Source organism: Nicotiana sylvestris, chromosome 10 (assembly GCF_000393655.2).
Source record: "Nicotiana sylvestris chromosome 10, ASM39365v2, whole genome shotgun sequence".
Classification (NCBI taxonomy): domain Eukaryota; kingdom Viridiplantae; phylum Streptophyta; class Magnoliopsida; order Solanales; family Solanaceae; genus Nicotiana; species Nicotiana sylvestris.
In genome coordinates this window covers 155,294,801-155,314,467 of record NC_091066.1, presented here as the reverse complement: position 1 = coordinate 155,314,467, position 19,667 = coordinate 155,294,801, and the positions used below count along the sequence as shown (strand labels likewise).

At 34.5% G+C, this 19,667-nt stretch overlaps 2 protein-coding genes and 1 pseudogene across 2 annotated transcripts; all 3 read right to left on the bottom strand.

Moving 5' to 3' along the window:
- Positions 1 to 4,130: 4,130 nt before the first annotated feature.
- On the bottom strand, positions 4,131 to 5,749 carry LOC104224172 (uncharacterized). Its single transcript, XM_009775757.2, has 3 exons — positions 5,305 to 5,749; positions 5,065 to 5,150; positions 4,131 to 4,540 (listed from the first exon to the last, which is right to left on the bottom strand). Exons 1-3 carry the CDS (start codon positions 5,645 to 5,647, stop codon positions 4,241 to 4,243), a joined length of 729 nt encoding a protein of 242 aa, XP_009774059.1. The 5' UTR covers positions 5,648 to 5,749; the 3' UTR covers positions 4,131 to 4,240.
- Positions 5,750 to 16,337: 10,588 nt separating this feature from the next.
- On the bottom strand, positions 16,338 to 17,412 carry LOC104224173 (uncharacterized). The gene has a single exon (XM_070160437.1). It carries the CDS (start codon positions 17,362 to 17,364, stop codon positions 16,426 to 16,428), a length of 939 nt encoding a protein of 312 aa, XP_070016538.1. The 5' UTR covers positions 17,365 to 17,412; the 3' UTR covers positions 16,338 to 16,425.
- Positions 17,413 to 17,502: 90 nt separating this feature from the next.
- On the bottom strand, positions 17,503 to 18,837 carry LOC138880381 (uncharacterized; annotated as a pseudogene).
- Positions 18,838 to 19,667: the final 830 nt, after the last annotated feature.

Below are 19,667 nucleotides of genomic sequence, written 5' to 3'. Positions count from 1 at the left end.
ATGCAGCTGCATGCCTTTCAACAAACCTCTCTGCACTCTGTTTGAATGTCATGCGGACCATGACAGTGACAGGCAGTCCACGGGCAGACTTCAACAAGCCGTTGAATGACTCCAACACGTTTGTAGTGAGGGCTCCCCATCGTCTGCCGCCATCAGCATGCAATGTCCACATGTGAAGCTCATGCCCCATCAACCAAGTATAGGCTCGTGGTTCTAACTGCTGGATCGTTTCCTTGTGCCTCGTGAATTTGCACTGCTGGTGCTCAGTTGCAGCCAGCCACATTAAGTCATGCAATGCCTTGTCAGGATATTTCTTCTGGAAATTGGCCTTCAGGTGATGCACACAGTAACGGTGGTATGCATATGGTTCCTGCCATTCAGGCAAGTGGCGTACATAACTTAAAATACCACCATGCCGATCAGATATTAGACAAATACCTGAACGCTGTTTGACAACGTGCTGCTTCAAGTGGTTCAAAAAAAGCGTCCATGTCTCTTTACTTTCGTTGGCACATATGGCAAAAGCTAGTGGAAATATTTGCCCGTTGGCATCTACTGCAACTGCAATCAAAAGCTTAATATCATACTTTCCATAGACATGAGTACCGTCTATGGAAATAACAGGACGACAATGCACAAAACCATCAATTGCTCGTTTAAATGACCAGAACACATAGTTGAAAATATATTCGGGTCTGTCCGGAATCCGCTCACGCCTCCATTCAACAACAGTCCCGGGGTTAAAGTGTTGCAGTGCGGCCATGTACCTGGGCAGATTTGAAAAGACTTATCCCAGTCGCCATAAATAAGTTCAAAGGCACATTTGCGATCGAGATATGCCTTTCTTTTGGTTATAGTACAACCATACTCCTGGTGGACGGCTGTAATACACTCTTTAATCTTGAACCTAATGGACACTTCCAAATATGGAATCAAGAAAAGAGAAATCAAGTCCACATCCAAGTTGAAGTGATTCTCATTGTATGTGTCCATTTCACATCTGTGCTCGCTAATAAATTTACCCACTTTCCACAAATCTGATTTCTTCTTGGTGGCACGCAACATCCAGTGACAACCCATAAAGTCTCTACGGAATACAACCTTGTATTTCTCCTTAGTTGATTCATTTACCGTCATCTCACGGCACTCTCTTATACTGTAGATTTTTACAGCCCTAATTAGGCGAGCTTTATCGGGGAAATACATGCCCTTTGTCAGAACAGCTGGTCTAGACTCATCCCACATTGCTGACCGAAATTCATCATCATCCCTTGTGAGGGAATCCACGTTCGACATGTTTGGCAAATTATCAAGGTAGGGAATATTCCGCTCATGAAATGGCACGTGGGACTCGTACACTCTTGGTCTAGCTGGAGGTGGAGGAACATGCTCCCTCGTCAACTCAGGTTCAACATTCACTTCCTCCTCCTCATCACCCTCATCATGGAAGGGTGTGTCATCCTCAGACTCATCCGCATTGTTGTCATAATCACTATCATCTTTCTGACTCTGCGCATCTGCCAAATCACGAGTAAATACGTCGTCTATGGGCAATTGTGTGAGGTCAGGAGCTTCAAGAAGCTCGTTTTCACTGCACATAAAGAACAAAATGATAAGTTACCCAACTAGATAAATACTTTAGATATAGCTATATCACTTTACTTACAAGTCGTACTGTCTTGACGTTTCATGATGGATATTTTCTTGTTGGTGATGACTCCCAGATGGACCACCATGGTCCAATACTCCAGAACTACGCATATTCCAACTAGGGGCAGGGTCATAACTTGTAAAATTCATATCCGGACGGTACCCCCTATGAAAAATATGAGTGTTAATACAAATCCAATTAAAACATAAATTAAACATCGCTAAAGCGTAGTAAAATTGAAGTTTACCAGTCGTCTTGTTGATTATCTAAAGTCAAAAAATTATTTTGTGGTTGCTCATTCGCCGGTGGTGACAAGTTTAAATCAAGGCAAGCTCTTTCATCACAATCTGTCCGGCAAAAACTGCTCCAGAATAACCACCCGATGACTGGGGGTTATCCCTACTATGCACACCCTCATTATTGGGAACGTCTTCCACCTTGACGTACATTTCCAATAATTTTATTACAATAAATTCCCTATATTCATCCGGAATCAGCAAAAAATCTCTAAGAGTTTCATCATCCTCGATGTTAAACTCAGAATAATAAGCAAACCCTTGCGGAGTAACTGAATACGGAAATCTACCGGTTATTTTAAGGTTAACTGGACGCCTCCTCTCATTCATTTTTTTACGTAACAACGATACCAATTTATCGTACTCCATAGTAAGCGGCAATTTAACATGACATTGTGGAGGTGAGCTATACCTCACAGAGTTATTCTCCAACACAACCTCACCCCCCAATATAGTGAAACCCTTATTTTTGCCACTTCAGACATTGTAAAAAAATAATTGATAAGAAGAAGAGAGAAGTATGAACATAAGTTTGAAATAAAGTATTGAATGAATTTTTATAAAATTGAAACGCCTTTAAATAAGGCAAGTCCGACGTTGGGGTGTAGAATTTTTCTATGTAAAACGCAGTACAATACTACGTTTTATGTATTGAATTATTGTTATGTCAGTTCATTATTGGTATGCAATTATTTAATGTAAAACGCATTATTATACTGCGTTTTACAAATATATCTTAGTAAAACGCAGTATAGTACTGCGATTTACAATATTTTTTTTTTAAAAGTAAAACGCAGTACTATACTGCGAATTACTTTAACGGCAAAATTTCCGTTAACGTAATTCGCAGTATAATACTGCGTTTTACTCCTTTATGTAACTTTTTTTTAAAGTAGTACAAAAGTGTTTTTTTTCCAAAAAATAATTAAAAAGGTTTCGGAATTGATCAACTTCATGTTGGGAAATAGGTGAAAACTGTTTTGATTTTTGACTAATGTCTATACATAATTATGATAGAAAAAAGGGGTCAAGCTTCTAAAATAAAATTTTGTTAAAGATATGAAAGTCTTTTCTTTGTCGACCTCTACTTTTGAATGCCTAATAAGGGGAGAAAACTGATGATAATCAAACCTTTAACATAAACTATATATTAAAATAGCCGCTTTCAATCAATTTATGTTTACATAAGTGACATACGCAAGAATTTTTATATGCGATTAAGCGGTATCAATATTTGGATAAGAGAATAAATAAATAAATTTTTTAGCGGCAAGCAATGTCATTTTTTATATTTTATCCAATATTTTAATTTTATTTATTATTTATACATATAGATTACGAAAAATTATCGACGAAGCGGTGTTACGTGACAAATAAATGTGCCCATGCCGCTATGTCCCTGGTAAGCATTCAAAGAAATAATTAATATTAAAAGTGGAGTAATTTTCAAGGTTCCAAATTAGTAAAAGTACTGATCTGAAGAATAATTAAAATGGAGTTAGTTAACCTGTCCGACATGTCTACTCTTTAGGGTTCTCATTTCTTGAAAAAGCTTAATAGCCATGTGCTTTAATTTCATTTTCCTGATCACTTTTTCATTTGGTCCCTTGTGGTACTTTGCCAGTTTTGTTCATGATTTTGTGTGTGTGAATTGAGATAAAAAAAATAGTTATTTGTATTTGGTGTTTATGTCAAATTAAAAAATAAAAAAGGGTGGATCTAGAATAAGTTATGAGTTCATTTGAATTCAATTGTAAAAAACTCGCTTACAAATACATATCTAGAACAAAATTAGATATAAAGAGAAAGACTTTCAAATCCAAACACAAAAAAAAAAAGGTAGTCTGATGCACTAAACTCATGCTATATGCGGGATCCGGGGAATTGGGCTGAACTATAAGGATTTATTGCACGTAGCCTTAATGCAAGAAGTTGTTTGCACTGCTGGTCACATGTCATAACTTTATCAATTACGCCTAGCTATTTCCGAACACACACAGTTTAAATTTGGGATCCGCATGTAAATCCGTTAAGCAATTTTGATCTCTCTTTTGCTCTCATTTTACAATTTTGAACTTGTAAAATCTTTATTTTTTCATTTATTTTTTGGTTGAGAACTCATTACTGCTGGCATATGTAAAGCTTCAACAGAAAAAAAAGATCAGTTAATTTGACAGACAACATTGCCCAATAATAATTTTTGACTCACTAATAACTTTCCATTTCCCTTCCCAATCAATATAAGTTACTGTAATTATGAATTTACAAGAAGCATATTATGTAAATTTTGCAATTAAGCCAAAAGCCAAAAATCTTTTTGTCTTTTGGTGGTAATTAAGTATCCTCCAAGTTTCTTGCTTTTTCTCCTCACTGCAATTGCCATGCAACTAGCATTCTGAATACAGTACTCCACCACCCCACCGCCGCCGCCGCCGACAGTCAGCCGACCGCCGGCCCACATCATAATCAACCGCCACGCCATGAATCTTTTTTTCTGCCCTAAGACCAGAAGTGACACTTCTTGTTTCTTGGCCTCTTCTACTATTACAGGACCTTTCTCTTTCCCTTGTGCCACTGCCACTTCCACTTGAACCTGTTCACCAAAGTAGGTTAAAATAAAAATAATATATATATATTTAATGACCGTGTAAAATTTATTTATGTTATTAGTGTAAGTTAACTTGTTATTGCTAATTGCTTTACTTTTGTAGATAGCAAGCTTCATTTATCACGGCAATAGACAGCTTTAAGTTCTATATATTAACTATGTGAAAAATATTTACAATCAGGCAATTCTAATGAAAAGGATACATATACTAGATAGCTACATTTAATAAATAGTTATTGATAATATATAACAAATTATCATACTAAGTAACTTGTTAGAACATGTTAAATTATGCTCGTTGTGCAAAAATAAATTACACTATTAATGCATAGCTCATATCCTAAATATTTTTAAGCGACTTGATTGCGTAAAAATCAATACGCAGAATTAAGTTAAGACTTAAAATAAAAGAAATAAAGAAAAGAAACAATAAGAAGAAGAAGATAAGAATATTATCTTATTAAAAGCATAATTTCTATTTAAAACAGCAAATTGATGAGATGACACACCTCAGGTCTTTTCAGCTTGCAAGTATTCTTCATGGAAGCAAGAAACTCAAAAATTCTTGGATTTATTTCCTTTTTAGAATCTTCATCTGAAAAAAAATGAAAAAAAAACCACAAAAGTATGAGAACTTCCCTTTATGTATTAGCTAGCTCCATATATAAAAAATCACTACAAAATAAATAAGATAAAATAGTAATTATTAAGAATGATAACAAGAAGGGGAAAAAGGCAAAAGAGTAAACCTTGTTTAGCAGAAGACTTAGTAAAATAGAGAAGAACAAGTAAGTCATGGCTCTGAACAGTATGAGTTAATGCCCATTGCAATGCATTCTTGGATTCAAGGCTAGAATCAACTACAATCATGATTTTCCGGCCAATTATCGGTGTCGATTTCGCGATATCACCGGTGTTTTTTCCCTCAACCATGGTTGATGAGGTATCTTTTTTCTCTTCATGATCATCACATTCAACTTTCTTAGCTAAATTCTCATTGTTTTTGGCTTGTATAGGTGGTGAACGAATTTGAACATGAGGCCTAATTCTATTTAGGCAAAAACTTGGCATTCTAGCTCCAGTTCTACCCATCTTTTTCTGAACTAATGTGATGAAATTAGTTCAAGGATTGATACTTATAATAAGAGAGAAAAAAGAATGTGATAATAATCATGAGGTAGTTGGAGAAGAAATGAGTGCATAAAAAAAATACTCCACCCGTCTCATTAATTTTTGTAAAGGTGTTTGATCGAAGAAACAACATTTTGCAGAAATGCAGGGTAATGCTTCGTACAATAGACCATTGTGGTCCGGTCCTTTCTTGAACCTAGCTCGCGCATAGCGGGAACTTAGAGCACCGAACTGTCCTTCTTTGTTTTATCGAATCCAGAACTTGACAAAGAAATAAAAACTTTTGAAACTCATCGTAATCTAAAAGATGCAATAAATATTTTTTTGTAGCTATGTTTGAGCCTTTTTTGAGGGTTTTGTTTTATACATTTCTTACTCGGCATATAAAGAAAGTTCACTTACCATAAATAGATAAATTTAAAGTTAAATTATCTTTAAATATAAAAGAGATTTATTCTTAAGACAGATTAAAAAAAAGTATTTCACATCAAATAGGATAAAAAAAGAAGTAATTAATAGGAGTAATTAAAGTATGGTCTCTCTCTTTTATATTTTGTTATTGCAATGACTAAGCCAGCTTCTAGTATGATGAGACGTTGGGCCATGACAAACTTTTTAATCTTATGCTGTGTACCTTTTTTTCCTTCTTTTTTGATATAATCATTTTATCAACTTTGTTACCTTTAATTTGTTCCTTAGAGGGACTGTGGGACTGGTTTAGAACGTGAGTGTCATGAAGATGTAGGACCTTTTCTTCATCCTCAGGATTATTAAGTGTAACAGCTGCTAATACTTTATTGGCTACTTTGCCTTGCATCTCTTATGGATTAGTTAGGATGCTTTATAATTGGCCCCGTTAAATGTTTTTTTTTTTTAACCATTCGGTATTCGAAGCCTACGACTCCTATTAATTCGAATTTAGGTGTAAATCATTCCTTCTAAAATATTTTCAATTTACATGTTTCAAATCTAAAATTTTTAGTTAAGGATAAGGAGATCTCGACTAATCCCTCGTACCAATTGGTGGTACGTTTAAATTTTTCTTTCCTTTTCTTTTATAGTGCAATGATAGAATGATCTATCATGATTTTTCATTTTTACAATCCAACCATATATTTATTGATCGTGAAAAGATCTTTTGGATTATCGGTATAATTTAACCTACTATATAAAAAATGTCAATTTTTTAAAGTTGTCGATCAATATCAATTAAAAATAAATTGTTATTTGCAATTACCTTATAAGTGATATATTGTTTCATTTCCTCACTCTTCCAGTTTTGATTAAACGCTCTTCTTCGAATGTGAGCTGTTCTTTATCTTGATGTTGTGAGAGCTTCTCGTCCTTGAGTATGATCACTCCTATCCATTATTGGGTTTATAAGTGGTCCTGTTGAATTAGTTGCACATGAGTATGGTCTTTTTGGGCCCGGGTTCCCTTAACCAAAATTTTACGTGAATAGTTAGGAGGAAAGAAAGAACGGTAGATAATAATAAGAAAAAGTGCGACGTCTAGACGGGCAGAATGGATGAGCAAAAGTTGTCATGCAATGGAATAAGGAATACCTTCGCCTCATGTAAGACAACTAAAATAATGTTTGAATAATTTCATAGACCTCCCCTTAGGTTTGGCCTCATTACACTAATATCCTAAATCACAAGGGAAACCAGTATGATGAGGAGAGGTCTCTGAAATTATTCGTATTTTTTAAACTATCAGTGGCTTAGAATTTAACTAAACTCACTAATTTTAAATTTGTTTTGATGACTGCGTTATAAGCTGAATGACCCAACTCTGCAATTCAAGAACATTTTATAAATCTTGTCGGCAACTCAAGATTTATGTGTTTTTAATTTATGTTTACTTAAGTATAACTATACAATCCCATGGATGCCATTTGACACTAATCATATGTATGTTTTAACGGATACCATTAAAAATAATTAAAAGGAGCGTATATAAATCATTTCTTTCTTGCGCATGGTTTTGTATTATAAATAATTTGGCCAGCTTTTGTGAATCCTTATCTGCTATATTTGGTGTTTCTTTTATACTAATGGAAAATTCTGGCTGGTATGAGAAGTGGGGTGGGATAATATAAGGGAGACAAAAGAACAATAAAAGGACAGGGACATCAATATCCTTTACTTAAATTCTAAGCCACTATACCAGGTGTCCTACATAGGTATTCATTTATTTATCATCTTGTAGTAGTTTAGAAGGGAGCGTTGGAACAACGATAAAGTTGTTTTCGTGTGACATATATATCAAATGTTTGAATCGTAAAAGTAGCCATTAATACTTGTATTATGATATAGACTGTCTAAATCACATCCTTTAAGATCCGGCGTGCGAACGCGAGATGCCTTGTGTACTGAGCTACCGTTTTTATCATCTTAGTAGTATGAGCTATGAAGAGCCTCTAGCTTTAGATTTGAGTCACAATATATTTTTGGCAAACGAAAAAAAAACAGTTACTCTGGTGCATCATCAAGGAAAAAGGGAAAAGTAGGAACAAAAAACAATGTTAATTAACAGTAATTATCACAAGCAAGATAGGTATACACACCATCCTAAAAATGATATGACAATCGTCAGAGCAATAAGGAAGTATATCGTGTACTTTTCACAGTCAAACCTATGATATGCATTAATGTTTGTTTTTGGGTCAATAAATTTTAGGGATTTGTTTCTTGGCCTATGTCACTGCAAGTTCAAGCGAATCCAGTAATTTTTATTTAAATTATGTATTTGCATTCGAAACTTAATAAAATATGAGATTATAATTAGTTGCGAGCTTAATAATTAAAACGAGCTACAAGTTTGATGTCAAATTCGAAACCCACAGTCTTTAAATTATGGCTCTGTCCTTGAGAATGTGCATACCATATAAATTCATACGTGCCCTATCATATAGTATAACATTTAAGCTTTAAATCCATTTCCGATATAGAGTTTGCCTGAAATGTTAAGACAGTTTTCTTGGTTGGAAAAGTTACGTATTTGGCCCCTCAGCCAAAAATATCTATAGTTCCTAACCAATATATATATATATATATATATATATATATATACACACACTAATTAAGTATAATATGCTCTTGCCGGGTTTTTTTGGGGCAATTTCAACAAGAAAATATTGGGAATAACACTATATAGCTGCTCTCAAGAACATAACTGATATATATATATATATATATATATATATATATATATACACACACACACTTAAATAATTGGATATACAATAGGAAAAATGACACAGTATAGCCGCTCTCAAAATAATATATATATATATATGTATATATGATATATATATATATAAATTATATGAATTTTATACATCATTTTGGATACCGCATATAAATAGTTTTGAAGCGGGCTAAAAGTGAAACCCCCCAGAAATATTCGATTGTTGGGCCATTTCTGTCGTGCTTTGCAATTTAGCCCAATGAAGCTGTCTCTTCCAGTCCAGCCCGTACTTGAGATATTACCCGATAACCGATACATGCATCCCTTTAGTCCTTGCTCCTTGAAATGGTTTGGTTTACAGATAAGAGAGTTATGGACAAGTGAGGTAAGGTATAATTAGGTAAGATATTAGTGTGATATCTATTTGGAAATTTTACGCCCTATAGAAAAGTTTAGTACCCTATTTATTTTAAATAAATATCATTTTTAAAAAATATATTATATAGCTACCTTTTACCCTTTATAACAAAATATCTAATTATAGGTATAACATACACTTAAGGCACCATATACGCTAATTAATATTTTTCTCTCTCCTTTTTCAGATTTTCTCTCACATAATCACGGTATATTTCACAAACCACGTTCTCTCTCTTTTTGCATACACTTTACTCTCTTTTCTCACAAAACCACGATTGTTGCCTCTGTTCGTTGCCCTAGTGGTTATAGTAAAGATTTCTTTTCTGGTTCGACTCGACGTGGCTGAAAAAGCCAATTTCTGGTTCGTTGCCCTAATGTGAAAATTTTGGATTTTTTTTATTCTCTAGAATGGGTATGCAAATGCTACTGGAAAGTGAGAAAATCTGAACTTGGATTGGTTATTCTTGGATAAATACAGATAAAGAGAGTTTTATCCAAGATTTTTATCATGGCTTTGTACCTAGGTATTCTTGGATAAATACAGATGAAAATCTGAACTTGGATTGGTGAGTTTGATCATGGCTTCGTACCTGGGAGTTGCGAGGAGTGGTACAAAAGCTACGATGGTACTGATGTGTCAAAAGTAATGTACAGGATGTGTGGGAACAGTGAGATTCAGGGTTTTTGCTCGACGGCGAATTCGTCGAAAATTAGGGTTTGTTATTGAACAAAGAAGAAGGATTTTGGGGCTGAGCAACTTGTTTTTCTGTTAATATATTTCAATGTATTTTCAACGTATTATGCTGTGTTTTCATGTATTTCATTGCATTCATTGTCTTTTTTTTTTTCCATTGTAATTCAATATATTTCGTTGTATTCCATGTATTTCATTGAATTTACTGTCTTTTTTTTCATTGTATTTCAATGTATCCCGTTGTATTCTATGTATTTCATTGTATTCACTATCTCGCTATATGCCATGAATGTATTCATATGTTTTTTTAATTAATATAATTTATGTATTCAGATGTATTATATAATTTCTCTGAAGATTGCTATGCTTTTGGTGTATTTTTGGTTGAGAATCTTTTTTATAACTGAAAATACAAAATTTGTGTGTTATAATTGAGTTTGTTGAATTATATTAGAAATCTATTATGTTAATTGATTCACTTTCCGTTTTAAAAACAGTGTAATCCCCTATTTCACGCCGTGAATACAATCGAATACAATAATCTGTCCAACTGTAATACCACGTTTCACTCCATGAATACAGTCGAATACAACAACTGATTAACTGGACTTCCCTGATTCACGCCTATTTTTGCTCATGTATTTATGAATACAATAGCTTAAATACATCAAATACATCTTATAACCACAGAAAAAGTATCTATAATCCGTAATATAGCAAATGATATCTATAGATGGCTAATTACTACTAAAAGGTAGTGCTTTATGAAAATTTCTCTATTTATTTTGATTGACTTCTCGGGATATTATTTGGATTAACAATTTCGATTTTTAGTATAGTAAGTATACCGAGTAAATTTTATGGATGATCATTCAACTTTGTGTTCATTATCCTAAAGTCACTTTTTTTGTTACGTAAAAGTCATTAAACTTTGTGTGCATTACCCAAAAGTCACTTTTCTTTTTTATGTTACCCAAAACTTATTTTTATGCTTTAGTTATCACGATTTTTCCTTTGACCAGATTTTATAAAACTTTCACCTGAAAAGTCTATTATGCCCTTGGCATTATAAATCTGCTCATTATATATATATATATATATATATATAATATTTTTACCTATGTATTTTACTTATAGTTAAAATAACTTGATATTATTTTATAATATATATGTATAAATAATTTTGTCATGGCACTCAATTAGTTTAATCATATTCAAACATGAACATATATTGAAACATAAAAACGACAAAAATATTTATTTAAAATAAAAAAATTAGTTAACAAATAATAATTTTTTATAGTCAGTAAAACTTTAAAAAAAATATTCAAATATATTTGTGTTAATATTAAGTATTTTAAAGCTTTTATCTGTTATTTTGTTTTTTGAAAGTGTTAATTTGATACGTCAGTGTGCTAAATGTGGGTATTTTGTTTGTTTGATTAACGAATATAGCTTGACTGATAAATCTATGAACTTTAATTTTATAATTTTTGTTAAAAATATTTCGTTAGGTATGGTCAATAATATTGACTTGAGATTTATTCACAATAGTGTTACTAAAACAATTGATAATGCTATATCTATATATTGAAAATTAACGTTAAGGAAAAATTAAATGTCAAAAATATTATAAAAATAATAAATCAAATAATATTAAGTTATTTTAATTATTAGTAAAATATATAGGTAAAAATATATTATATAGTATATAATATAGAGGGTATTACATAGATGAGGAAAATTTATAATGTCAAGGGCATAATAGAATTTTTATGTGAAAGTTTATAAAATTTGGTCAAAGTGAATATTGCGATGACTAGAGCATAGTAACATAATTTTTGTGTAACAAAAGAAAGAAAAGTAATTTTTTGGTAATGAATACAAAGTTTAATGACCTTTATGTGACAAAAAAAAAGAAATTTTAAGGTAATGAACGCAAAGTTGTATGATCATCCATAAAATTTACTTGGTATACTTACTATACAAAAAATCGAAATTAGTTAATCCAAATAATAATCCCAAGAAGTCAATCAAAATAAATATCAGATTAATATCTTACCTAATTATTGTCACGACCCGGAAACACCAAATATAGCAGATAAGGATTGATAAAGCTGGCCAAATTATTTATAATACAAAACCATGCGCTTGAAAGAAATGATTTATATATACGCTCCTCTTTAATTTTTTTTTATGGGAACTCAGTATCCGTTAAAACATACTCCTATATGATTAGTGTCAAATAGCATCAATGGGATTGTCAGGGATTGTGTAGTTATACTTAAATAAACATAGTTTTAAAACGTATAAATCTTGAGTTGCCGACAAGATTTAAAAAATGTTCTTGAATTGCAGAGTTGGGTCATTCAGCTTATAACGCAGTCATCAACACACATTTAAAATTAGTGAGTTTAATTAAATTCTAAGCCACTGATAGTTTAAAAAATACGAATAATTTGGAAGATCTCCCCTCAAGTTTGGCCTCATCACACTAGTTGCCCTTGTGATTTAGGATATTAGTGTGATTAGGCCAAACCTAAGGGGAGGTCTATAAAATTATCCGAACATAATTTTAGTTGTCTTACATTAATTTTAGTTGTCTTACATGAGGCTATGACTATTCCTCACTCCATTGCATGATAACTTTTGCTCATCCATTTCGCTCGTGCAAATGCCGCGCCCTTTCTTATTATTATCTACAGGTCCTTTCTTTCCTCTTAACTATTCACGCAAAATCTTGGTTAAGGGAATCCCGGCTACAAAAAGACCATAGTCATGTGCAACTAATTCAACATAACCACTTATAAACTCAAGAGTGGATAAGAGCGATCATACTTAAGGACCAAAAGCTTTTGCAACATCAAGATAAAGAATAACTCCTATTGAAAGAAGAACGTTTAAATCAAAGCTAGAAGAGTGAGGAAATGAAACAATATATCACTTATAAGGTAATTGCAAATAACCATTCATCTTTAATTGATATTGATCGACAACTTAAAAAAAGTTGACATATTTTATATAGTAGGTTAAATATTATACCGATAGTTTAAAAGATTTTTTCACAATCAATAAATATATGGTTGGATTGTAAAAATGAAAAATCTTGATAGATCATTCTATCATTGCATTTTAGAAGATCAAAATTTTAATTGTAGCTGAGACAGAAAATATTGGATTATCTCTTCCCATCTAATCAAACCTTAATGGACAGAATAACTGTGCTTAGGGGGGCAAATGTACTGTTTACAGTACAAGTTCGGGAGCTCAGTAGTGTTCGTGTATTTATCTTAACAAATTCATAGAATCCAAAAACCCCTTAGGGCTAGAATTCAGAAGTCCATAACTTCAAATCCTCGGTCCCTTTTGTCTATTCACCCAGTAGAATAGTAGAGGAGGTGCACGCAAGAATATACGTTTATTATTTGTCTTTTTCATCCAAAAATTTCACCAAAATACCACCTCTACTCTCATTCTTTCTCACTGTCAACCACCAGAACGTCAACAATCCACCTCCCAAACTTAGAATTTGAACTATTTTGCGGCTATAGTGATAAAAAGAATCAGAGAATGAGTATGAAATTGTTTCATGCCCACTCTCCTGATAAATAGAAGTGTTGGAATTTATTGTTTCTTATAATCGGAATTCATGGCAGAAGTAAAGACATGGAATTTTTTATATTTTAAAACTGATGAATAAGAAGGAAAAAGATGAAAATTTGGGGCAGCCCCAATTTCATTTTTATGAGCTTCTTCTAGACAACCTCGGTTTCATTATCACCGTCGATGTCGAAGATTGAAGATTTCCCGTTAATGTGCGAAATGGATGGACATTATTTTGTGGTGTTAAGTTTGGATTGTTGCGTAACAGAGGTATTTTTGGTGACCCCATTTTGAGGATCTTTCTTCTCGTCTTTGAGCATGACCAGTAATGCGATAATAAGAATTAATGTAACATTAAGAATTTTGGGCTTCTTAATTTTCTGTTGATATATGGAAATTACGCGTTTGTGAAGCTTAAAACTTGTGAAAACGGTGGAAAAAGTCACCAGAAATTTTGAGGAAGGAAGCTGAAGATTTTTAGGAGAAAAAAGAAAAGGGAAAAATATAATTAGGCTTTTTCACGCGCTCAAATGTAAGTGTAAACTACACAACTTGACATGCGCATAAGGTGCTCATATGTTACAGTTATGTCTAAGGGTTAAATATACCCAAATTCCCTTTACACAGTTTTTGTGAACAATAATAATATTACACACACAGTCTTTCTAAAGTGTATCTAGTGCATACCATTTTTGACTTGCGTGTTTACACACAAAAGAAGTACGTGAAATTTAATTTTTTGCTATTATATTATTTCTTAAAGTGCCACGTGTTCAAATTTTATTTAATTGGGTCACAACCCCTTCTTCTCCATCTTCATCCTCCGAACTCACTCCCCCAATTTGTGGTGTAGATAAAGGATGTGTCATTGAAAGCATCAGGAGCATATAAGCAAGGTACTCCATGTTCAACTCTGCCGCCGCCGACTCTATCGAAGAACAGAAGCCAAAATGATACATTGGACTCGACGTCGTCGGATAAATTCTGGTAGTCACACAAGAGAACAGGTAGTTCGAGTTCTAGCTCGACAGCAGGGAGGAAGGAACTGGATGCAAGGGAAAAGGGATATCGAGCGAGGAAATTACACTGGTGTCGGCGTTTCGTGTGACCGGCGAGGTGAACCGGTGGCGTTCTTTGAAGAAAGCGAACCTAAAGAGTGAGTGGGTCAGGTTGAGCCGGCCGTGTTGACTTCATTGGAGAAACCTAACTAGTAACGCAATTCCGTCAACTTTTGATTGAATTTCCTCCTCGATTTGGTTTTGCATATGTAATTTTAAATCAAATGGCAGTAATGATTTCAAAAAGTTGTCTTATAGCTTAATGACCATATTTGATGGCAAGGAATATTTTGGTAGAATGTTCTTGGTTGTCTCCATTTTAAAACTTGCTCTATAATGGTGTTGCAGGTATAATAGTGTTGCAGGTATGAGTTGAAGAAGATGAGGGCATATTTGTAATTTTATATTTTATATTTTTATTTTTAAGTTTATAAAAAAAAGTCAAACACGTGAAATACACGAATGAACTTTTTACGGGACCTGGTCAAAAGAGGTGTGTTCTAGATACAGTTTAAAAAGGTTGCGTGTGTAATATTATTATCGTCCATAGAAAGTGTGTAAAGGGGATTTGGACAATAGGTCAGGTGACAACTTATGTATTTTGCCTTATGTCAAGTTAAGGTGTCTAGAAAATCATTAGGTAAGTTGGAGCGTTTAACTACAGCTGAGACCAACTTTAGGCGTGTATTTTGCCTAAGAAAAAAGCGCAGATGGTAATGGCAGGAATGAGCTTTCACTTTTGTGATGGTCAGTTTTACTTTACCCAAAATAGTTAAGGACTCAATTCCCCTGATGGTCCAAGAACCCTAATTAATTACTTCTACTAGCAAAGAACATGCTTCATGAATGTTATGACCCGCATTTGACTACATTTGTCTTGAGACATTCTTAATGTTTTCTGTGTAATTAGGAGTTTTTAAATGATGCAGAATCAATAAAAGATTAGAAAGGGATTCCTTTTTCAGTTTTATGCTGAACCTGTAAATATTTCAACACTAGCTTAGTGTTGTTCTACTCCCTCCAGTTCACAATAAGTGTGACCAATTTGTCTTTTTATTTTGACCCAATATGAGTGTCCATTTATATAATCAAGAAAAAATTCAATTTGTTTTTTCAAAATTACCCTTATGTATGTATTCCTAAAGTCTTTTACTCCCCACATTAAATTATGCAGCAACATTTAATTAAGGATAATTTAATTACATTAACTATTTTTGTCTAGAATTTAGTATTTCCTTAATGGGTATGCCCAAGGCAAATTGATCACTTATTTTGGACCGGAGGGAGGGAGTATAATACAATTACCTTTCTTTCAAAACGACATTCTTAGTTCGTTCGAACGAGTCTTTCTATTCCACTCCTTCAAGCTTCTTGATTAGTTTTTTCTTTAATTGAATCTTATGCATGTTTATCTTGAACGCAATATATTACTACAATCCTTCACCTTATTTTCTGCAAAAAAAACATGTGTAGCACCAAGAGGTTTTGCAATTATTAATTCCTGTCTGGCTGTCCAATTTAACAGGTCCAAAACCGAAAAATCGAATCTATTAAACCGAACTACAACAACAACAATACCCAGTATAATCCACAAGTGGGGTCTGGGGAGGGTAATGTGTAAGCGGACCTTACCCCTACCTGGAGAGGTAGAGAGGCTATTAAACCGAACTGAACTGAACTGAACTAGGAAAAAAACCAAACCCCAATCCATATTACGAATCTAGATCTTTAAGATAAGATCATCTTGAAATACAACATTGTGCAAAAAGAAGCTAATTATTGTCCACAACCAGTTCTGTCCTTGCATGACCTTCACGTATTTGATAATTGTTTCCAAAGCCAAAATGAATAATCAACAACCAAACCAAAGTTATAAGCTCTCCTCCTTTGCTAAGCTGATGGCAATGGTTATTGGCGTTGCAGTTAATTGCCGCATATGAGAGCATTTCAACCCATACATCGCTTAATATCTCCCATTTATTGAAACTGTGATCTTTTTCAAGTTTTTCCAGCTCTTCAGCTAAAATACGTCCATCAAACAAGACCGTTTTACTCTGATCTCCCTTTATTAGCGCGGGTTTCACCACTGCGTTCACGCTAAGGATAGCATTGCATGCTCGTTTATGTTCCTCGTCTTCTTGATTTGGTTTCTTTTCAGGACAGCAAACGATATTTTCTTCGTCTGTATGTTTCAAAAGGGGGTCGCGGTGCTCATCCCCCGTTGTTCTTCCTGTTGAGAAGCAATTGGTAAAGAAGTTTTTCCAGCATCGCTCACCTTGATCTTCGGTAGTACTCTTCATTAAATCCCTGCTGCGGAAAAACTCCTTGGCTTCAGCACAAGTGTCTCTGAATCTAATCTGTCCGATACCTTCCACAGTGGACAACATTGATGGCTGCATAACGAGGAGGTAGAGCATGTAATCTGAAAGAACCTTCGAAATCTGGCGGTAGTTGAACTGATGATCACTCTGATCCCTTTTATTTTTTCTCCAAAAACAATGTGCAAACGGCATTCGGAATTTTTTCACTTTGCTTTCCTCGTTTTCTTCATTAATTCTCTGAGCCTGGCTAACCAAGTCTTGGCTATAACAGAGTTCTGTAGCAATGTGCCAAACTAGAAGGCACTCGTCGTAACTAGAATCAGTGATGAAAGGAAGCAGCTGACTACAATTATTCATACGAAGAGTCCATTCTCCTTTGGCTAACCACATTTCCTTGGCTATTTTTAAATCTTTAGCGAAAAAGGACTTCACTTTTAGCTCTTTATGTATGAATTCCCTCAATTCTGTAGTGAATGGATCACTATCCACATACACGATCCTGTCCAATATATCAGCGATGCCAAAATACTAATATGTCCGTTCCCTTCTCTCTGAGCGCGCATGTATGCAATAGTCAATCAGGTTGAATTGTGAAACGGATTCAGCCCACCTACGGTGCAAGCATCGAAAAGGCATAGGCAAACGGCGTAAATGAGAGTAACTCATTTTCTTCAGGGCAACTGTTGTCCAATCTGAGAAGATAAGCATAAGAAAAGCCGTCAAATCCAAGAGAAGAGAACCTAGGAGAAAGGTATAAGTGATTCCAATATCCCACCTAGGAACTCCCCTTTTATCCCAACGGTAGACGAGAATTCCAGCAACAACATGGAGAATGAAAGATACTGCTCGCCTTGCATAACCCCATGGAGAATTTACCACTGTCACTTTAGTATAAAGAACGTCAAAAATGAAGTTAAGTTCAGTCTCTATAACTCGAAAGGCATCTGTTGAATTTAAGTCGAGGAAGTAGTTGCGACTTTCATTACGCTGTCTGAAGTCAAGTATGAGATCAACAATCAGTCCTTTGAATTTCTCATAGAAGTAATATGCTTCTTCCACCACTTCAAGATCCGATAGCCCTCGCTTGACAGGCCTTCCTTTAGGTATTTCCCCTCTGAACTCGTGAATCAGATACAGATCAGCTGTTTCTTCTGCAGGCCAGTGATCAGATTCCACCACCTCAAGATCCGGTAGCCTTGGTCCGCCAGGCCAATCTTCATCACCTATTTCTGCTCCGAACTCGTGAACCATATTCATAGTAGCTGGTAGATTGGCCGCCCATGCTGCAGAGTAATCGTCCATTAGCTTGGCATAATCAGGCCCGGGATCCGGATCCCTCATCATGGATTCGCGAAAACGACTTGGACTTGCGAGATGTAAAGCTCGAATACGCTCACCATACTTGATTAGTCCAGTTAAAATTATTATCACTGTTGGGATCCACAACTTGTTACCAGGAAATGTCTGGATAAGGACATACACCACAGCGCCAATCTGGAACATGAACCGCAAAAGTTTCCTAAACCACAGTGCATTGTCCTCGAGAGTAAAGGCACTAATGGTGTCAGGGCCGCCAAGATGTACCAACAGAAAGGCTGCCCAGAATGCTTGAAGTTATTGGATGTCGCCGCCATCAGTGCCAAAGACATTCCTCCCTTGGCTGTAGGAGATGTGTCCCAGTGCAAAATTAGCAGCGGATTCTACAAGCAAGTAGGCTGACCAGAGGGGCAAGATCAGAAACACAGTCGAAACACGCTTTCTAAGAGGTGCAAAGAAGATTAGCAACACTTGCAGAAAAAAGCTGAGGAGAAGGACAATCCTAATGTTCCATGAGTCCCAAAGCACCTTCCAGGAGATATTCATATCCTTGTTAGTATTTTAGATGTATCGTCTCACTAGATATACACCTATTAGAAACCAGTGTTTGAGCAGTTTATATTGTCTGTTTTCGTCTTCTTACCCGAGAGTTTATTGGAAACAACCTCTCTCTCGGAGAAGGGATAAGGTCTGCGTAAACACTAACCTCCCATACCCCGCTTGTGGAATTTTATTAGGTGGTTGTTGTGGTTGTTTGAGCAGTTTACTGTGTCAAGGCGTGTCTAGATTGAGTATGAACAAATGCTTAAATAGTGTATTGAAGAGCTTCTAAGAGGTTAAATTCGTGACTGTTTATACTGTGAACAAGCTTTTTAGTTCACAAACCTTGACTTCTCCAAAATTCAGTCCGCGTGATTGTCGGATTATTTTATAAGTACTCTCTAATATTCTATAAATTTCTTTATTAAATTGTGTTGTAATTTTAAATTGCTGAAAAATATATGTTTGTTGATTCATTCTTTACCATCATGTCTATGAATCATTATTAAAAACAAGGAAAAAGGGACAAGTACGCCTAAAACTTAAATCGGATTTTAATTATACACTAGCCTTTATAACGTCTGATTATTCAACTTGAATTATTTCGAAATGGATAAAAAAAACTAATTTGTACGGGGTCATTTTTTATAGGACCTTATACAACTAATTATCACTACTCTCCCTACTCACTTTCCCTATTTTTCATATTTTGCACCTCAGCTGTGGCATGTAGGAAATTAATCGTCCGAAATTCTTTTCATGAATGCCTCTTCTTTTTCTTCACACACCCGCATTTTCAGTCCCTCTTTTTCCATTTCCATGGAAAAAAAACCTCT